Source organism: Monodelphis domestica, chromosome 4 (assembly GCF_027887165.1).
Source record: "Monodelphis domestica isolate mMonDom1 chromosome 4, mMonDom1.pri, whole genome shotgun sequence".
NCBI classification, from domain to species: Eukaryota; Metazoa; Chordata; class Mammalia; order Didelphimorphia; family Didelphidae; genus Monodelphis; species Monodelphis domestica.
Window position 1 is genome coordinate 348,924,290 of NC_077230.1, and position 21,252 is coordinate 348,945,541.

General features: G+C 37.7%; 1 protein-coding gene across 2 annotated transcripts in view; it reads left to right on the forward strand.

Moving 5' to 3' along the window:
- LOC103098663 (ecto-ADP-ribosyltransferase 5-like) overlaps positions 1-21,252 on the forward strand; it is a 35,773-nt gene that overhangs the window by 10,156 nt on the left and 4,365 nt on the right. The window contains exons 1-2 of one of the 2 annotated variants that reach the window (XM_007491040.2): positions 4,245-4,958; positions 16,898-17,027. In XM_007491040.2, the coding sequence (XP_007491102.2) occupies positions 16,965-17,027 (63 nt within the window). In that variant the 5' untranslated portion in view covers positions 4,245-4,958; positions 16,898-16,964. Of the gene's footprint in view, positions 1-4,244; positions 4,959-16,897; positions 17,028-21,252 lie in introns of those variants that run through there. The other variant, XM_056795031.1, reaches the window with a different exon arrangement.

A 21,252-nucleotide genomic window follows, 5' to 3' on the forward strand; every position in this document is an offset into this window, starting at 1 on the left:
CTCTCTCTACACACCTCTCCTCCAATGAAATTTTTTTCTTACCTATCCTAGGTTACCCCACTATATTGCTAATTGCCTGAGTATTCTAACTGACCCTGAAATGTTACGAAATAGTCTGTACCCTAAAAAGGTAAAACTGCTCTCAGTAATGGATGAGACTTCCTTAACAAGCTACAAATATCTTTACTTTCAGTTTGACTTCTTCCAAGATGTCTCAATCTTCTCAGTAGAGAATTAGGCAATAGCCTTGAAGGATTCTAAGAACCATGACCAGATGAACTTTAACCTCAGCTACTGAAAGAACTGACAGATGTGATTTCTGAGCTACTGTCAGTAATAAAGAAAGATTGTAAGAAATGGAAAGCATGCTGAGAGGGATGACCACTGATTCGAATAAATCTTCAGACACTCCTTGGAGTAGGGTAGAAGCTCTTTTAGGTGCCAACTCTTATATTTCATTCTCTCGAGAATGGGTACTCACAAATCAGTGTTACAGTCAATAAGCATGAAATATGTGGGCTCACAGCTTTCTTTTATCCTTTTCCCTGACACAAAGATGGTCCCTCCCTTCCTTCACCTTAGGCTGGTCACTAGAGAGTTACAATCTGTACATGGAAGCTAGCTAATCAGAACACGGGCCTGCAATACCTAATCATACTCAATATTCATTTGGTCCTAACCCATCAGACTAGAGCTTTTTATTTTCAATCCTACTTATCTGCATAATGTTTTTCTTCAACCAATCAGAGAAGGAGAAGGTTATATACTATTCTTTAGGTTCAATTTCTATACCTCATTTCTTATCTATCACTTCTTGTCTCATCAGCCTGATACACTTTTCTGAAAGGACTTCATACTATCTCTGTTCCCTAGGGAAACAGTGTCAGGTAGGCTAATGATGAAAAGGAACTAAGGCTGTCCAGGGAAAATAAAGGCCACAAAATGGGGACAGAGGAGTAGGCTATATTGGGAGGAAAAAGGAGGATCCAAGAAGGAATTAGACCACTACTTGTGGCAAATGGGAAGATGATAACTTAGTGACAGAGAAAAGATGTCAAGGTTGGAGAAGGGAAAATAATATTCTCCCAATTTTCAAAAATAGGAGATCAGAATTACAAACTATACAACATGGAATTTGTAACAGTTAAATTACTTTCTCTGTTAAAAGTATTCTCTTTTATGAAGTTTATTAAATATTAAGAAATAAAGAAAATACAAAATAAGAAAGCACGTGCAAGCCACATCTTGCCTGCTAGGTAGAGAGCTGCATGTGCCTAGAAGCGGAAGCCGAGAGAGAGGCAAGTAGGCAGTACAGTCAGTTTAAATACCCATTTTGTTCTCTGCCCAGGTGAGGACCTCAGGTGAGATTTTAAGGCATTCTGGAAACTACCAAGGACTTCTGGGAATTGAAGTCTGGGGTTCAAATCTCCATTTTACAAGTTTCATCTTTCAATTTCCAGAAAAATTCTCAGATAAATCACTAAAGAAATTGTTGGTGAACATCTAGAAAGGAAAGCAGTGATTATCAAAAGCCAAGATGTCTTCATCAAGAATAAGTTATGCCAAAAAAATTGGAAAATGAGGGGATGCCCTTCAATTGGGGAATAGCTGAACAAATTGTGGTATATGTTGGTGATGGAATACTATTGTGCTCAAAGGAATAATAAAGTGGAGGAATTCCATGGAGACTGGAACAACCTCCAAGAAGTTATTCAGAGTGAGAGGAGCAGAATCAGGAGAACATTGTACACAGCGACTGATATACTGTGGCACGATTGAATGTAATGGACTTCTCTACAAGTAGCAATGCAAGGATCCAGAACAATTCTGAGGAACTTAGGAGAAAAAACACTATCCACATTCAGAGGAAGAACTGTGGGAATAGAAACACAACAGAAAAACAACTGCTAGATCACATGGGTCAATGGGGATACGAATGGGGTTATAAACCCTAATATTCACCCTAGTGCAAATATCAATAATATGGAAATAGGTCTTGACCAATGACACATGTAAAACTCAGTGGAATTGTGTGTATTTTCAAGGGAACTTCACATCTTACATAAGAGGCATCTTTCATGGCAGAATAAGGGCTTAATCAGTGGGATAAAAAGAATCCAGAACAATGCCTAGGTATACCCACCACAATTATAACTACTTTCTAAATAATCTAAGGTTTAAAAATTGTTTTCTTCTCAACAACCTTATAAGAAAGACAATTCAAAAGCTTGGACAAGTCAAATAGTTGCTCAATACTCTATGCAACTCTAAAACTAAGTTGCAGAGAAGTTATTGATTTGAATTAGTGGAAAGAGCATCTTCATCAGAAGTTCCCAATAGCAATGAAATCAGATTCTGTCCCTGTAACAGAGGGTGGAAAGAGTTGGTTTAAAGTTAGAAGACTGGATTCAAATGAAGCTATGTGATTTTGTGAACCATAAGGAAGTCACTTATCTTCAGTTATGCAACTTCAATTCTTTACCTTAAAATGAGGAAACTGGGCTAAATGACCCCTAAGATTACCACAATTGAAGATCCTATGATCCCAGTCATGGACTATACCTCCCAGTTAAACTGGACTATATTAACATTCCTTGAACTCAACAGTATGCCTCCACCAATCAAGTAGGTCTGTTATTCAAATGTTAGTTCTTTGAGAACAAAGATCTCTTAATGTGTGTCTCCAATACTTAGTTGAGTGCTTTTTCTTTCATTCATCCATTCCCACTTGCACCTTATATTCAAAAATCTCTAACAAGCCAGTTGTAAGAATTTAAAATTTAGGTTTTATGAGAATATGAGAATTCTATAGTATATGCGGTTTCTGATTTAAAGATATTATAACTAAAGTCAAAATGACTTTTATTAGATTTATTTACAAAGATGTAGAAAGAAGTGAAAGTGGGAAAATGTAAAAAGAAGGTAGAGAATTTTCTAGTTTACCACCCTAAGAGCTGCTGCTGCTCCAGTGTGGGGCTCAGCCCCAGCAGGGTTTCACCACATCCTTGTCCCCACATGGATTTTCCAGTAATTCTCTGTGAGAAGTCCAGTGGTGTTCTCAGAAAGGGTTCTACCAACACAGCCTCCTCCAGGAAAGGAAGGCCTCTCTGGAACCAATCTCTCCAGAAGTCAGGAAGGGAAGGCCAGCTACTCACCCACCCAAGGCAAAGTCCTCAAACACTGAAGTCCAAAGGAAAAGATTCAGGAGCTGTCCTCCAAGAAGCAGTCCGAAAGGGAAAGTCCCAATTCAAAGCGAGTCTGAAGACCAAAGTCCCTTGGACCGGAAGTTCAGGACTTTTTATAGTCCTTTTTCAATATCACTTACTGTCCCTTCCTCTACTTTACAGGAACCAATTGCAGTCTTTCAATTTGTCTAGCACTGCCCAGGGGAGGGACAGTGGTCTCTGGAGTTGTCACCCATTTTAGCAAGTGACTTGTGTATAATTAGAAAATCTTGAACCCTTGGACTTCATCTTCCAGAATCCTTTTCCCTTTGTTCACGTTAGCATCCTTACGTTATTGTTTTTTAAGTTGTGTATAACTCCCCCTTCATGCTCTCTTCTCTCATGACTGTGGTTGAGTTAGTTCCCTTTTTACTCTAGCTTTTTATTTTAGTTATTATTAATAACTTTTATTAAATATGATGCTTGGAGTTATTGTATATTAATTTTTAAGCTTATTTTTACAAACACTCTTATTTAGTATTAAGTAGGGGTACTTGAGTTTTTGATTGATTACTTAAAAATTGCTGATTGCTAGACAAACAAAGTTTGCTTCACTCTTCACACAATCTTCTTCCAGCAATCAGAACCATTAACTTTTCCCAGAAAATACTTCCTCCTCTTTTTTTCATCTTGTTTCTCTAACTCCAGGTCTCATAGCATTTGATGACTGCTTACATAAACAATGACAATCTGGAAAAAAGAATCCAAGGGTTTTCAACTTGTTTTTCTATGAAGTGGATGGCTACAAGGAAACTGAGTCTGGACCTCAGGATAGCAGTGTTGTATTAAGAGTAAGGGGAAGGGAGCATTTGGGTAGCTCAGTGGATCAAGAGCCAGGCCTAGAGACAAGAAGTCCTGGGCCCAAATCTGGCCTCAGACACTTCCAGACTGTGTGACCCTGGGCAAGTCACTTAACCCCCATTGCCTAACCCTTACCACTCTTCTGCCATGGAACCAATATATAGCATTAATTCTAAGGTGGATGGTAAGGGTTTGTTTTTTTTTTTTTAAGAATAAGGGGAAACAAAAAGAGATACATCATCAGGAGAGGACTCTTGTTTCCATGTAAAATGTGGCGAATGTCCAAGGAACGGCAGGATGACACTGGAAAAGTGTAAAAAGTGACAACATTTTGGGGCAGATAGGGGGCTCAGTGGAGGGAGAACAAGGCCTTGAGAAGGGAAGTCCTAGGCTCAAAGCTGTCTTCAGACAGATCCTAGTTGTGTGACCCGGGGCAAGTCATTTCATCCCTGTTGCCCATCTCTTACTGATCTTCTACTTGAAACCAATATATTAGAACTAATGATATTGATTCTAAGACAAAAGGTAAGGGTTTAAAAAACAAAAAAGATGACAGCATGTGAGACCAGGGCAGAAGATAGACAGTTTTCAGCACAGATGGATGGTCAAAATCTAAGTGTGGAAGACAAACCTGACCTAGGGACAAGTGGGGTGAAATAAAAAGAGAACCTTTTGCCGTCTTTCTACCAATTCTGAAACTCAAATATTTCCCTTATTTTCCAAATTTCTCCTGACCCCATCTACTCATTCGGAAACTAAAAATGCTTTGCCTCAGTTTAAAAGGAGATACAGCTTGACTTTCCATTCACACAGAATAGGATGCAAGGTAGCTCTATGCTCCTTTTCCCCTTCTAAAACTGATCCATTTCTTTGTGGCACCCTGATCTCTTCACAAGACGCAAGAACACGAGAGGCCCTTCCCATAGAAAACAGGTAAGAAAACCATAAAATATTAAAGATCTTTTCCATTCGCAGCATGAGTAACGTGCTTATAATTTCTTGTTTCTTAATAGAAATAAAGTATATGTTAACCTGCAAGGTCTAGAGGCCACCCTAGTCAAAGCCTTTAACCTGAAATCTGTTGTGAAGGCTACAATGTTCCATTCTCCTTTGATTTTCGTGATATAATCCAACCTTTTAAACAGGGATTCCCAAAAGTCTCCTGGTTCACCCTCTACTTGGATTGCTAGTACACTTGAAATTTATTATGGTACATTTTATAAGATATTGGTCCATGCTTGATTTGTGCCAAAGTGCCTTCCATGTTTCCAAGCAGCTTTTGTCCAAAAAAAAGAGTCCCTCACTGAGAAGTCTCTATTCTTGAGTTTCTCAAGTGAGAGGAAGCTGCATTTCTTTTCCTCTAGCTTACTTGGGTGATATCACTGATTAATTTTGTTTTTTCACCTGAAATCTGTTGTGAAAGATATGATGTTCCATTTTCCTTTCTTTTTTTTAATGGCATGACCCCATATTTAGATTGCTAATACATTTAGAATTTATTTTGACATATTTTATAAGATATTGCCTATTCTGTATTCCCACTGAACTACTTTCTGTATTTTAGAGCATCTTCTTAAAAAGAAAAAAAAATTAACCCTCACTTTCTATGCTGCTAACAACTATAAGACATAAGGGCAAGGGCAGGCAAATGGGGTTAAATGACTAGCACAGGGTTGTTCAAGTAGAAAGTTTCTGAGGAAAAGGTTTGAACCCAGGTCCTTTGAACTCCAGACCTGCCACACTATCTACAATACCACCTAGCAGCCCCTTCCTAGTCCCTTTTTTTCCAGAAAAAAGAGTCCCTCATCAAGAAATCTCTCTTCTTCAGTTTCTCAAACAAGAGGGGGGGGTGTATTCCTTTTTCTCTTTTTCTCTACATTGGCTTATTTCAACTATCTCATTGACCAACTTTTCCATTTCTTTCTGTTAGTAGATAGTTTTCATAATTTCTGTTGCGTAATATAAGATGAGATCTAGAAATGCCAGGGCCCCTTCATTCCCGTAACTTTACTTTCACTTACTTTTTTAATTGTGGACTTCACAATCAAGAAACAAAACATTGCAATGTAAAAAAAAAAAAAAGACCAAGTCTTGTGTAAGAAACTGTAAGCTGCTTTTTTGCACAACTTGCTTTTAAAAAAATAAAAATATAAATATACACATATATATGCATATGCATTCAACTTAACAAGATAGTCACATGGCTGTTCTACTTGTGTCTCCTGTATGTTTTTGTTTGCTGCAAATTAAAAAAAAATGTTTCATTGACGCTTCTTTTTTAATATTGATTTCATATTGACTACTCACTAGCCCACCAATCCATCCTGCTCTGCCCAAGTAGAAATCCTCTATTGCGACAAGCATGTATAGTCCAGCAAAACAATTTAAAACATTGGCTTCATTATATTTCATTATACATCTCAAGTTCAAAACATTTCAGTCAAGATGTAAGAAGTATATATCATCATCAGTCCTTTGTAGTCACTCTAATTTGATGCTTTGAACAAATTCCTTTGAGATCTTGGATATGAGACATTTATTACAGAAACTTACTCTAAACATCTTATTTCTGCCTATGATTATAGCTATATTGGATTGATTTGTGCAAAGTTTTTTTTTATTTATATAATCAAAATTGATCATTTAATCATCGCTGATCCTCTTTATTGCTTGTTTAGTCAATAACTCTTCCTCTATGCACAGATCTGAAAAGTAGTTTTTTTCTTGTTCCTCTAATTTGTCTATGATTTGACCTTCATGGCTAGGTCATGGATTCATTCGAAACTTATTTTGCTGTATGGTTCAAGGTGTTGGAGTAAACTAAATTTCTGCTAGACTACTGTCCAGTTTTCCCATCAGTTTTGGTCAATTAGTGAGTCCCTTTCCCAAACTTTTAATCTGTAAAAGTTAAAAACTTTCAGGGTTCTTTACTTTCAAAAAAAATTAAAAAAAACTTTCAGGGTTATTTTCTTTGGTTTGTTTTCTATTCTTTTTTAAATTTATTTTTAATTTTTTAAATTAAGTAACTAATTAATTAAGAATATTTTTTCATGGTTACATGATTCATGTTCTTTCCCTCCTCTCTTCTCTCCTCCCTCCCTGAGTTGATGAGCAATTCCACTGGGTAAAACTTTTAGTTTTTAACACATATGATTACTGTATTTTACAAAAGACTTTTTCTATATCTAGCAATATAACAATTGTTTTGTCTTTTTGTTGATTTATGTGATTCATTAATTGTTTTTCTAAAGTAAAAACATTCTTGCATTTCTTCTGTGAATTCAGTTCTGGGAAATTTATTATTTTTTAATAGAGGGATGTTTTCAGAGAAGAGCTCTCCTAAAGAGGAACAACCCTGAAAATCCTTCAAGATGTTTCTTTCACAAGAACAAAATTCAGTTGACCATCAAACAAGATTAGAGATTCCCCCATCTCCTACAAGAAGAAAAAACTCTTTCTCCTCTCCCTTGTTCAGGTGAAGATTTTTGTAACCCAAAATATTCTGCCCTTTCATAATCTCTCAGAGTTTTAGTTCATTCAGAATATGCTAAAGGATCAGACTCTTAAACCCTACACCTAGTCTTTTTTAACTATTCTCCTTTTTTGCCTATTGGTTCTCCTTTTCCAAGAAAATAGTATGCTACTCAAATTTTTGTACACTCCCCCCATATTTGCCCCATCATCATCATCATCCCAGAAAAGTCATCATCACCCTGCATGCCTTATCCAAACTTTGGGGCATTTTGCCCTTTATAAACCCTATGTCAATCAAGCAAGACAGACACCCTCATATAAAATACACATGACATTCTAGCTCATGAGTCCTTTGATATTTCCAAATAAAATTCTAATTAAATTTTTTCTGACTCATTTTCCCTAGTTTGGCACCTCAGATCTTCTCCAGTGTCAATCCCTCCCATTCTCCACATTTAAAAGCTCTTTGTATATAAGACAAATTCCAATAATGTTAACTGATGGATGAAGTAAAAGATGTGGTAGAGAGGACATTGAATTCAGAACCTGGGCTGAGTTATCTACCCCTTTTCCTAAAGTCCTTATGTAAGAAATGAGAGGGGTGTTCCAGACACTCTCCAAGGTTCCTTTTTTATTTATCCATAAATCTATTTAATTCTGCCCTTTTTTCCATTCAATTTAGATGCTACAAAAATGATTCTGAACTTCTTTTGTGTCATGATCCCAGAAATACATTTTTAAATGGATAAAATAAAACATACAAGATTATGAAAGAATCCAATTATATTGAAATAAGTCACAAAAAAAAAATTTAATGAGATCTTACAATAATACTATCTCCTTTTCAGGGACCTTTCCTTGAATGAACTCTACTCATGTAAAAGAGAAAGTGCTTGTTCAAGTTTGCTTATTCCATTTATGGGGGTGAATCTGGATAATTCTTGCTCCTCCAGGAAGGCAGGCAACAATCATTTGGCAAATCCTAACTATGTGCCAGACTCTGTCCTAAGTGCTAGGGATACAAATAGAAGTAAAAAAAGAAATAATGCCTGTCCTCAATGAGCTTACACTCTAATAGGAAAACCTATCTCCTCACTTCATTGTCTAGATGTCCTTCATCTGTGATACTCAATTTTTTAAAATATGAATTCAATTACTGTACACTCCTCTCTTTGCCTCCTCTTAGTTATTTTTCTTCTTTGACCACCCTTATGAAAAGTTGACCTTAAATATTCTCTACTTATTCTCTCAACAACCATCAGATTAAATCAAGACAACTCACTTAGACTAATTGCGTAGCCCTTACTGCTTTCCTGCCTTGGAATGGATACTACCAATTCTAAGACAGAACTTAAAAGATTTTTTAAAAATTTAATTACTCCCCTTTCTTGGAAACCCATTTTTTATCATCAATGGACAAGTTGAATTTTGCTGGATTATTTAAGCAATTATTCAATCAACAAGCATTTATTAAGCTTCTGCTATGTGACAGGCACCAGAAATACAAAGATAAAACAGAAGCAGTGCCCTCAAGAAAACTACATTCTGTCCCAAGAAATAATAAGTTTGTGTGTACATACATAGTTATATATTTACATATGTGTGTGTGTGAGTAGATTCAAGGTTTTTGGAGAGGAAAGCATTGAAATCATGGGGAGAAATCAGGAAACTTTTCATTTAGATGGTAATAATGAACTATGTTCATTTTTTTAAATCACCAAAGTGAAGGATTTTAGAAAGAAGTAAAGATCAAACTTGTAAGAGCTGTTTTCTTCCCTTGATTCTGCCTTAGCTGGCCAGGGTCTCAGGCACCCTATCCCAGAGGCTGCCCAAGAGTCACTTACCAGAAAAGTGGAGCAACCACTTCTCTGGGAAGGCTAGAAGGCTTTCTAATCTATGATAGGGTAGGACATTCTGGTCACCTCACAGGATGTCCTTTCATTGGTCATTGAATGTTATATCTGCCTTCATCTCTCTGTCAATGTAAATGGCCACCTTTTTCATTCTCACTGAGATGAGTGACTATGGCAAATCTCTCTGGCCAACTCCAGGACCTGTGTACTCTCCTGGTTCTGAAGCCTAGCATGATTCACCAGTCTGATGGCCTTTGCCTTTTTCATATCAGTATGCCAGCAAAGTGAAGGTAAGTTCATTGGCCAAACCTAGGACCACTCAGGGATTCAGGCATCACTTCCCCTTGCTCCTGAAAGGAATCCCCAGGTTGTTTCTAAAGTCCCATGACATCAGAGGACACAAGGCCAGCCTGAGTCACCTACTAAAATGCAATGTTGAACACAGACAACACAGGACGCTGCTTCACCAGACTGTTGGGCTTGAGCACAAAGGCAGCCGCCTCAGTTTCACTCATTTCAGTCTCACCTATTTGCTCCCATTTTTCCAGGTGAAAGATTGCTCTCTTAAAGTGATGACTTGGAATATTTGTCAGTGTTTTTCTCTGGTATATGGACCTTTCATCAGATTCTCAGCAATACTTCCATGGTTTTCCCTGTACAGGGTCCTGTACCTAAGTGTCCAGAACCTAAGCACTGCTCCAGGATACCCAATTCCCTGAAAGCAAGGGGAACCCCAGCCAGTGCCCTCCCCAGGGACAATGCTCAGCAAGGGAACAGCAGCCTGCTAGCTTTCTCTCCTGAGATGGGCACTCCTTTGGACGAGGCATCCTTGAATTAATTTTCAAAAGAGACTAAGCATTTTAATTGATGAGAGGCAAGGGATGGGGAGGGGAGACCAGGATTCAGATATAAAAAGACGCAAAGAGTAAGGCATAAGGAACAATAAAAAGGCTAGTGTAATTAGAGAGTAGATTCCATGAAGGGGACAAATCTGTATAAGTTTGTAAAGTGAAGTTGGAGACTGAGTCCTAAAAGCATATAAATGACAAAGAAGTCTTTATATTTCATGTTAGAGGTGATATTGAGCCACTGGAGCTTACTGAATAACAATAACTAATATTTATCTTGTACTTTAAAGTTTACAAAGCATTTTGCAAAATCCCAATTTATCCTCAAATCCCTGGGAGAGAGGTGCTATTATTATTCCCATTTTGCAATTGAGAAAACTAAAGGCCATGATAGTTAAGTTACTTGCCCAGGGTCACATAGCTAGAAAGTATCTGAGGCCTGGTCTGACTCTGGGTCTGGTATTCTGTTCACTGAGTCACCTAGCTGGCTTTATGCACTATGATTTTAAATGATTTTGGACTTGTCCTTGACTTATAAATGGATTCACCCTGGACAGTCGAAGATTTGTTATTCAAAGTTAAAGTTCCAGTGCTTTGACTATAACATTTATAGGTGTATTGAATTTGAGGTTTCTCCCTGCTGGCAATCTATAGATTACATTGCTTAGGGCCTAATCCTCTGTTTCCAATTTTTCTGAGATTTCTTCCTGTATAAATTCCTACGGGATGATGCTCATACTTTTTATTATATCATTTATGTCTGGAATATTGGGAATTCTCAAATTGTATTGGTACATTTCTATTTAAAGTCAATTAACTTGTCTTGTAGAAATCTCATTTCTTCCAGCTTTTCTTTTGCTTTTGTTCTATTCCATGCATTTTTTGAGTTCCAAATCTACTGACCTAGTTTTCTGAAAATCTGTTGTTTTGAAGAGATTTTCCATTGTTTCCTCTAATTGTTAGCTTTTTAAATTCTCCTTTCAGACCTCTAATATCAATCTACATCCATTAATTATATATTGATCTTCAGAAACACTCTGGAGTTTCTTATAGTTATTTCATTATTATTTCTTAGGGTGTCCTTGCTGTGACAAAATGATCTTTCTTATCTGGAGCTTGAAAATTGTTTTATTTCAAATCATTTTCATTCTATAGAATTTCTCCATTGAGTGATTCTCTTTTCTGTTTACTCTTTTTTATCTCCAGTCTCTCTGTTGGTTTTTCTTTGAGTTTTGCCTTAAAAACAATTACTTCTTATCTTCTCTAATTGTTTTTATTCAGTTAATCAATAAGCATTTATTAAGCACCAGTATGTGCCAGACACTATGTTAATGCTAGGAGTTAAAAAAAAAAGTCGACAGATAATCCTTGACCTAGAGGTTTTCTCACTCTAATAGAGAAGATAATGTGAAAATATCTACCTACAAAAACAAGACATTTGTTTACAAAAGAAATCTAAATTATTCAGTAAAGGGCTGGTGCTAGATTTAAGAGGGATTAGAAAAGATTTCTTGAAGAAGATGAAATTTTAGTTCGTATTTAAAAGAATCCAGGAAAGCAAATACACAGAGATGTGAAGGAGGAGCATCCCAGACTTGGGAGACAGTCATAGAAAAGGTCTGGAGCTGAGAGATAGAGTGCTTTGTTCATAAAATAGCAAGGTGGTCACTGTGACTTGATCAAAGCATATGTGGTAGGAGGGAAAATTTAAGAAACCTGGAAAAATTGGAGGGGAAACTAGTTTATGAAGGGTTCTGAATATCAAAGAGAAGATTTTGCATTTGATCCTGGAAGCAATAGGGAGCCCTGGGATTTATTGAGTAGGAAAGTGAAACTTTAGGACAATCTTCTTGGTTGCCAAATGAAAGATAAATTAAAGTAAGAAGAAGCTTTAGACAAGTAGACCCACCAATGCACTCTAGCAGTACTCTAGGCATGAGGTGGTGAGGGACTGTACCAGAGTGGGGGCAATTTCAGAGGACAGAAGAGGGTGTATAAAGAGGTATTGAAAAGGTGAACTAGATAGGATTTGGCAACAGATTGGATATGGGATAGGGAGAGATAGTGAGGACTCAAGGGTAATATCTAGGTTGTGAGCCTGAGAGACTAGATGGATAGTTTTGCCTTCAACAATGGAATGAGGAGGGGATGGTGGAGGTAGAGCTAAATGACTCATTGTCAGGCCTAGAACCATGAGGTTCTAGCTTCAAATCTGGTCTCAGACACTTCTTAGCTATTTGACCCTGGGCAAGTCACATAACCGCCATTTGCCTAGCCCTTACTACTCTTCTACTTTAGAATGAACATATAATGTCAATTCTAAGGCAGAAAGTAAGAGGTTTTTTTTTTTTAGAAAAACAATAATAGGGAAAGCAGGAGGCTATGGTGAGGTTGGGGTAAAAGACAATGATTTCAGTTTGGGACATAGTGAGTTTAACATGTTTTCAGTACATACAGTTTAAGATGTGTAATTGACAGCTAGAAATTTAAGACTGGAAATCAGCAGAGAGGATAGGGCAAGATAGGAAAATTTGGGGAATGTCAGCATAGATATGGTATTTAAAACTATGGAAGCTGATGAGATTACAAAGTGAAATAGTTTTAGGGAAGAAGACATGGTTTTGGTTTGTTTTTGTTTTTTTGGATTTATAATATTTTATTTGATCATTTCCAAGCATTATTCATTAAAGACAAAGATCATTTTCTTTTCCTCCCACCCACCACCCATAGCTGATGCGTCATTCCACTAGGTATCACATGTGTTCTTGATTCGAACCCATTGCCATATTGTTAATATTTGCATTAGAATGTTCATTTAGAGTCTCTCCTCTGTCATGTCCCCTCAACCTCTGTAGTTAGGCAGTTGCTTTTCCTCGGTGTTTCTACTCCCACAGTTTGTCCTCTGATTATGAATAGTGTTTTTTCTCCTAGATCCCTGCAGATTGTTCAGGGACATTACACCACCACTAATGTAGAAGTCCATTACATTCAATTATACCACAGTGTATTAGTCTCTGTGTACAATGTTCTTCTGGTTCTGCTCCTCTCGCTCTGCATCACTTCCTGGAGGTTGTTCCAGTCTCCATGGAATTCCTCCACTTTATTATTCCTTTTAGCACAATAGTATTCCATCACCAACATATACCACAATTTGCTCAGCCATTCCCCAATTGATTGGCATCCCCTCGTTTTCCAATTTTTGGCCACCACAAAGAGCGCAGCTATGAATATTTTTGTACAAGTCTTTTTGTCCATTATCTCTTTGGGGTACAGACCCAGCAGTGCTATGGCTGGATCAAAGGGTACACATTCTTTTGTCGCCCTTTGGGCATAGTTCCAAATTGCCCTCCAGAATGGTTGGATCAGTTCACAACTCCACCAGCAATGAATTAATGTCCCTACTTTGCCACATCCCCTCCAGCATTCATTACTTTCCTTTGCTATCATGTTAGCCAATCTGCTAGGCGTGAGGTGATACCTCAGAGTTGTTTTGATTTGCATCTCTCTGATTATAAGAGATTTAGAACACTTTTTCATGTACTTATTAATAGTTTTGATTTCTTTGGCTGCAAACTGCCTGTTCATGTCCCTTGCCCATTTATCAATTAGAGAATGGCTTGATTTTTTGTACAATTGATTTAGCTCTTTATAAATTTGAGTAATTAAACCTTTGTCAGAGGTTTTTATGAAGATTTTTTCCCAATTTGTTGTTTCCCTTCTGATTTTAGTTACATTGGTTTTGTTTGTACAAAAGCTTTTTAATTTGATGTAGTCAAAATTATTTATTTTACATTTTGTGATTCTTTCTATATCTTGCTTGGTTTAAAAGTTTTTCCCCTCCCAAAGGTCTGACATGTATACTATTCTGTGTTTATCCAATTTACTTATGATTTCCTTCTTTATGTTTAAGTCATTCACCCATTTTGAATTTATCTTGGTGTAGGGTGTGAGGTGTTGATCTGAAGAAGACATGTTTTAAGACAGAACTCTGCGGAATACCTTTGGTTAGTAGATATGATCTGGAAAAGGGTCCAGCAGATGATACAGAGAAAAGAGGATCAGATGGGTAGGAAAACTAGGAGAGAATGAAGTCCCAAAAACTAAAGAAAGGAGAGTAATGAGGAGGAGAGAGTGATCAGCAGTGTCAAAGACTGCAATGAAAATTGAGGAAAAGTGTTTGGATTTGGCAATTAAGAGCTCATGGGTAACTTTGGAGAGAAGACTTTCAGCTGAATGAAGAAGTTGCAAGCCAGATTGTAGGCAATTATAAAGAAAATGGAAAGAGAAGTAGTAGTACATTCCAAAGACATTTTGCCATGAAATGAAGGAGAGATATATGACAAGAGTTAACACAGATGAAAAGATCAAATGAGAGGTTTTTGAGTATGGGAGAAAAAATATAGCTATATTTGTAGACACTGGGGAAGGAACCTGCAGACAACAAGAAATTAAAGATAAGTGAAAGAGCAAGAAAGATAGAGCCCTCTGCTGGATGGGACAGGATGGAACTGGATTTACATGTGCAAGTAGAGATGTTCACTTTGGCAAGGACAAGGACCACTTCTTTATTTGAGAGAAGGGTGAAGGAGAAAATAGTGACAGAAAACATCTGAATGATGGGAGGTGAGGAAGAGAGGAAAGGAGAGAGTTCACAGCAAATAGTCTCATTTTTTTCTGTAAAATATGAAGCAAAATTCTCAGATAAAAGATTGGAGAGAGGGGGAGTCACAAGAGACTTGAGGAAGAATGAAAAGTTTTAAAATAACCAGTGTAAAAAACAAAGATGGGAGTGGTCCAAGGTTGAGGTTTGGCAGAGCACAATAGGGACTCAAGAATCATACTGAGGAGGGGGCAGCTGGGTAGTTCAGTGGATTGAGAGCCAAGCCTAGAGACAGGAGGTCCTAGGTTCAAATCTGACCTCAGATACTTCCTAGCTGTGTGACCTTGGGCAAGTCATTTGATCCCCATTACCTAGCCCTTACCACTCTTCTGCCTTGGAGCCAATATACAGTATTGACTCTAAGATGGAAGATAAGGGTTTTAAAATTTTAAAAATAAAAAAAATCATACTGAGGAAAGAAGGAAGGTATGGCCAATTCAGGGATTTCCACATGGTTACTTGAACTGAAACAAGGTATAGCATATTTGTGCATCCACAAGGAGCCAGTCCCACAGGCTAGGCCATACATGCTACCCTGTACAGTCTCTTTTCTTGCAAGGCCCTATATTCATGGAAGAGGTAGGGAATAAAGCAAGCAAAAATGTGGAAAATATAGTTGTTGTGCTTCATACTGGAAGAGGACCAAATGATATCACTGAATATCTTTTAACTTTCACCTAAATTGGATTAAGTGAGACAGAGTTGCACAAAACTGTCAGATTCACTGTCTTCCAGAGTCATCCAAATTCAGTGACTAGAGGGGAAAAAGGAGGAATGGTGATGTCTCAAGACACAATGGATGGCCTAGACTTCTTTAATGTCCTGCCCAACTCTAAGTCCTCAGTAGTGCCTACATGCACCTTCAAGGCTATTAGAACAAACTCTTCTTATCTACCCCTTCCATCAGGGAGTCTTCATATTCTACCCTCATTCATCTACGGGTTTGAGGCCAGTCCGTTAGCTTCAATATGGTTTTGCCCACCTGATAGGATAGCTTTTCCATAGTATGTCAGCTGTGCATGCTATAGCTTCTTGAAGAGGTGAGATCTGGGTGGCAGGTAGACCCCAAAGAAGGATGAACAGCCTTGAAAGGAGCTCATCAAGCCCTTATGCAAGGGGTATTAGTCTTCCTTGATCACTCCATATACTCAGTAGGGGCATCTAGGTGGATCAGTGGATAGAGCACTGGGTTTGGAATCAAGAAGACCTGTGTTCAAATCCAGCCTCAGACACTTACTGGCTCTGTGACCCTGGGCAAGTCATTTAATCTCAGTCTGCCTTTGAGTCAGCTAGGTAGCACAACAGAAAGAATTCCAGTTTTGAAATCAGGAAGATCTCCATTTAAATGTGACATCAGACACTTACTAGCTATTTGACTCTGGGCAAGTCATTGGACTTCTGGTTGCTTTAATCCACTGGAGAAAGAAATGGCAAACCTCTCCAGTATCCGTATCAAGAAAATCCCATGTGCAGTATTGATGTGCTATGGTCCACAGGGCCATAGTGTTAGACACAACTCAACAATAACAACATTCATTTAGCACTTGAAATCTGCAAGATACTTTACATATAGAAAGAGGCTATATATATAGTATAATAAAGCATTAACCTTAGTGTCAGGAAGAACCTGGGTTGGAAACCTGCTTGAGAATTTCATAGCTGTGTCACCCCAGAGAGATAACTTAATCGAAAATGTAGAAAAAGCATTTAAGAGAGAGCATAAACAACTTGAGGGATTGGGTCAAGAAATTTTTCACAGAGGAGTAAGTACCTTAGGGCAATCTTGAAAGAAGCAAGGGATTTCAAGGGATAACGTTCATGTCATAGCCTGTGCAAAGACATAAAGGTGAAATGGAATGTCAAGCAAGTCTTTGTGATTGGAGAGTAAAATACATATGACAAAATCATAAGAAATCACTCTGGAAAGGTGGGTTGGAGTAAAAAAAAAAAAGCACTTTAAATGTCAGAGATGCTTGTATTTGATCCTAGAAGCACACACAAGAAACTGCCTTTTTTTTGTCTCATTTTCAATTTCAGAGGTGAGACCAAGCTAGAAGAAAAAAACACCTGGCAGGAAGATCTTGAACAGTAACCAAACCTCCATATGAAGTCCATAAAGGTCATCTCCATCGTAACTGTCCTGATCTTTCAGCTAATTACATCTGGAGTAAGTGGTCTATATTACCCACACACATTATGGCTTCTTTCCAGCAAACAGAATGATCCTAAGGTTCAACCAGAAGGAAACCAGGAAATAAATGTAAGACACAGAAGAAAACACCCATGAGAGAATAGCAAAGAAACTAGGATTTGTGCATCTGAAAGTACCAAGACTGATGAGGAAATGAACATAATAGACTTGGCTTCTAAGGTAGCTTTCTCCAAGGGTTTGAGTGACTCTTCCTATTCAAAAGATGGTAACTGGCATCAACCAATCTATAAGCAGCTACTAAGTGCTAGACACTATGATAAGAATCCAATTTTAAAAACAAAACAACAAAAGTTAATCTATCAAGGCATTTAATATCTATGAGGGAGATCACAGATTAAGGGTTTAATTAAAACAAGTAGTATTCAAAGGCTGGGGAATGATTGGATACTAAGACAAGTAATCAAGGAAAGCATAAGAATTCCAGGGCCTAATATTCACAATAGGTCCTCTCAAGTCAAGTATAATAATGATTATTCTTACCTCCACTGTCTGAAAACCAAGTAAGTGGCATTTTCACCTCTTCCTTAGGTTCTCTAGTGCCTTTAAAGGAAGGTGGGGCTTGATCTCTCATCATTACTATTGGTTCAAGACCCATTTGATTAGTGTTCAGTTTTAAAAGTCCAAATGCCCCATTTTCATGTAACCATTTTACAATCAGATTAACCTTTATAAAAGTATATTTACTTCAAAGGCAGAGCAAAAATAAACAAAATCCCACCACCACCACCATCACTTTGTTCTCTTGGGAGAGGAGAGGTATTAGGAGCACAAAGCTTAACTAAGTTACTAAACAGCATTGTTTCCACCAAGTTCCAAATCTACCCCCTAGATTCTAAGATTGTGTCTCAGGACCTTATCTTCCCAGGGATTCCCTTTTGCAATGGTGGCAGCATTCAGCTTGCATTCCTGGGATTCAGTATCCCTGTAACTCAAGCTCTCATGTCCAGGACTTCACTCGTTCTACATGAAACTGAAAAGGACAAATAAAAAAAGACCAAAATGCCAAGTCTCATTTGGGGTCACAAGACCAAAGAACAGGGAAAGGTATCCTTAGACCTGTTCCCAATTACTCCATGGTGTCCATGCTGTGGATGTGCAAAATATTCTACTTGCGAATATCACCACAAAGAAAGCTGCTATGCCTCCCTCAGGAAGATTTAAAGACAGATAGGTGGCAGGCCATCACAAGATGTCCTCTTTCAGAAGTGGGTCCCTGACACTGTACTTCAGTGCCTACACATTAGACAGTCTGGGTATGTGTCAGAGTCCCACTACACAAGTCCCTTGGCTATCTGTGTTTAACCATTCTCAGGAATTTGAATTCTTGCTCTCTAACCTCATGTTCTTGTTTCAATTGACCCCATAACCTGTGATTCTGTCCCTGGTAGAGATTCAGCCCCTTGAGAGGAGCAATAGTTTCATTTTTTTTTTAATTTACATCCCGATATTTCACACAGTGAACCAGCATTTATTAAATGACTACTTGTGGTAGACCCTGTGCTAAACAATGGAGATACCAAATACACTCTGGCCTTAAGAAACCCAAAGTCTTTAAATGGGGAGAGAATGTGCAAATGACCACATACAGACAAGATATCAAAGTACTGAATAAAATGCTCATTGAATTGAATTGAAAAGAATCAAAAGAAGTGGCAAACCTGTAAAATAAAGATACAGTCTGCAGTTGCTATGATGTGACTACAAATAGATGGCCGGGTAGAGGAGAAGGGAGAAGATTCTACATAGCACAGTATTACATTTTTAGAGATTTAAAGAGCAAATTAATTAAGCAATAATAGGAAAATATTAAAGGTATTATTATAACATCCATCTAATAACATATTCTAATTCTGGGATAACTAAACTTCTCATTCTAAAGCAATTTGCTTCATAAGCAAACTTTTGATTTCATAAAATGTGGTTATCATATCAGCCCTGTTTGTGAAGGTTGCTTCAAGCTGGAGTCACTCTTGTTCTTCCACTCAGCAGTGAGAGAGGAAAGTTTGTCCATATCTAGCCTAGGTTTCTGGATCCTAAGTTCTTCCTTGGAAGATGGAAAGATCATGCCTCTTCACAGAATCATAGAATGCCAAAGTTGGAATTTAACTGAAAGATCCATTACCTAAAACTTTACTAGCAATACTCCCAACATCAAACAGTCTTCATTAGAAGATCTACAGTGATAAGGAACTCAGTGTTGTCAAGGTCCTCCCATATACTGAAAAATACTTGCCCAACACATTAGTCACTCTATGTGCTTGGTTAGGCAGGCTTATGTAAAATATCACTCACTTCTGATATATGGCTTGTGTCCTCAGTCTCTCCTTCCAGAAGTTAAAAAAAATACATGAGTTTTAAATGCTTGCTAGTGTTTCTGTTCTCCAAATATGAAACATGAATTGTCAGAGCTTTTCTTTGCATACACTGGGATAGGTTTAACACTCCCTGGAGAAAGCTGAAGTTATCTTGGGCTAGTCAGATTTGTTTATTACCATCTCTGGAATCCATTCTTTCTAGAGCCATATTTCCAAAGCCATTGCCCAGGGCTCTCATGGCCAAAGAGTGTTATACTCTAAGTAGTGCTAACTGCTTCCTGTTGTTCCATGAATGAAATGAATCACAGGCCAGTCAAGCACTCCATTACAGATTTCCAACTTCTGCCATTGTCTCAACAATAAGATGTTTTCTGGCTACTGGAAATCCATTAGCATCATTAACTTGTTTTGGTTTTTTTTGAGTAGTATCACTTCACTTAGTCCTTCATCCACCATTTGCTCTTGTTATCAGTTACCCACAGATAACCAAGATAAGAAAGAGTCATATGACTAAATGAGATTAATATATGAAGTTGACTCTCTGGTGTCAGTTCAGACTGGTAATCTGGTGGAAGTCCCAAGCTCTCAACTATACTTGCACTTGACTGTAACCCTACTGCCTGGGCATCATACACACAGGCATCCCACACCATTCAGGATTACTCCAGCTTTATTGTCATGTGGCCTTTGGAACAGATCACCCACATTCACATTAGTTTTCCCTGGCCTGTAGCTTATTGTATTGTTGTGAGTCCACATTTGGTGTTTTGCTCCATACTTATAGTTTTTTAACTTTTTAATGAATTATGAATGAATGAATGAATGAATGAATGAAAAATCAAGAATTCAAGCTTGTAGATGGTGTAGTGAGTCTTACTATCAGCCAAACCTCTATTTATAAGTGCAGTTGATCTCTGGGATCTATCTTTTAGGAAAGCTCCCAAACCTTCCAGGCTGCCATCTTTGTTGCAAACAAAAGAACTTTTTACTATGTTATGCATAAGGCCATTCAGGATGATTTATGAGGAAGCTGACAATATTTGAAGGGTTGGGTTTTTTTCAAAGTACTCACATCATCAATTATCAAAGGGCTTTGTTGATTTTTAAGATGATTTTTCATTCCTTACTCTTAAATTTCTAAATCTTTTGAATGATATATGCATGGATAAAGTCATTTAATGGTTAAGCAATAGCAAGATACTTCTTAACAATTTTACAGTAATAATCACCAAATCTATAAAGTCTATGAATCTTGAATATTAAGTAGATCTGGACATTTCAGAAATGCTTCTATATTCTCTGGGTCAAGGCTTATAAGTCTTGCAAAAAGATTATCAAATATTTTTAGCATTTTTCTTTTAATAGCTTCAGAGCAAAGTCCTCTGGTGAATACAACCCCTTCTTCAGTCTCTCTTCATGTTCTTCCAATGTTTTTCCAAAGACTAAAAGAAGTCAAGCATAGTGGTAGCCTACCTGTAATCCCTGCTTACTGGGGAGGCTGAGGCTGATGGACCACTGGAGCTCCACAGTCCTGAACTGCAGTAGAGCTAAAGCCAATCAGGTGTCCCAAATAAACCCAGCACTACTATGGTGAGCCAACGGGAGAGAGGTTGGGTGGGTTAAGGAAGTAGGCAGCATGAGATGTCTAAAGCTTCAGTGTCAATCAATATGGGAGAAGCCCCCTGCTCTTGCAGCCTGGCCAAGACAGGAGAATCTAGACTCAAAACACGCATACACACACACAAATAAAGCCAACTAGATCCATTTTCACTTTCATCATTAGGTAGTTTATGTGTCTTATAACTTTCTCCATTAACCATTATTGTTGAAACATTAAAAATATGTAGAGACTGATGTAATTCCGA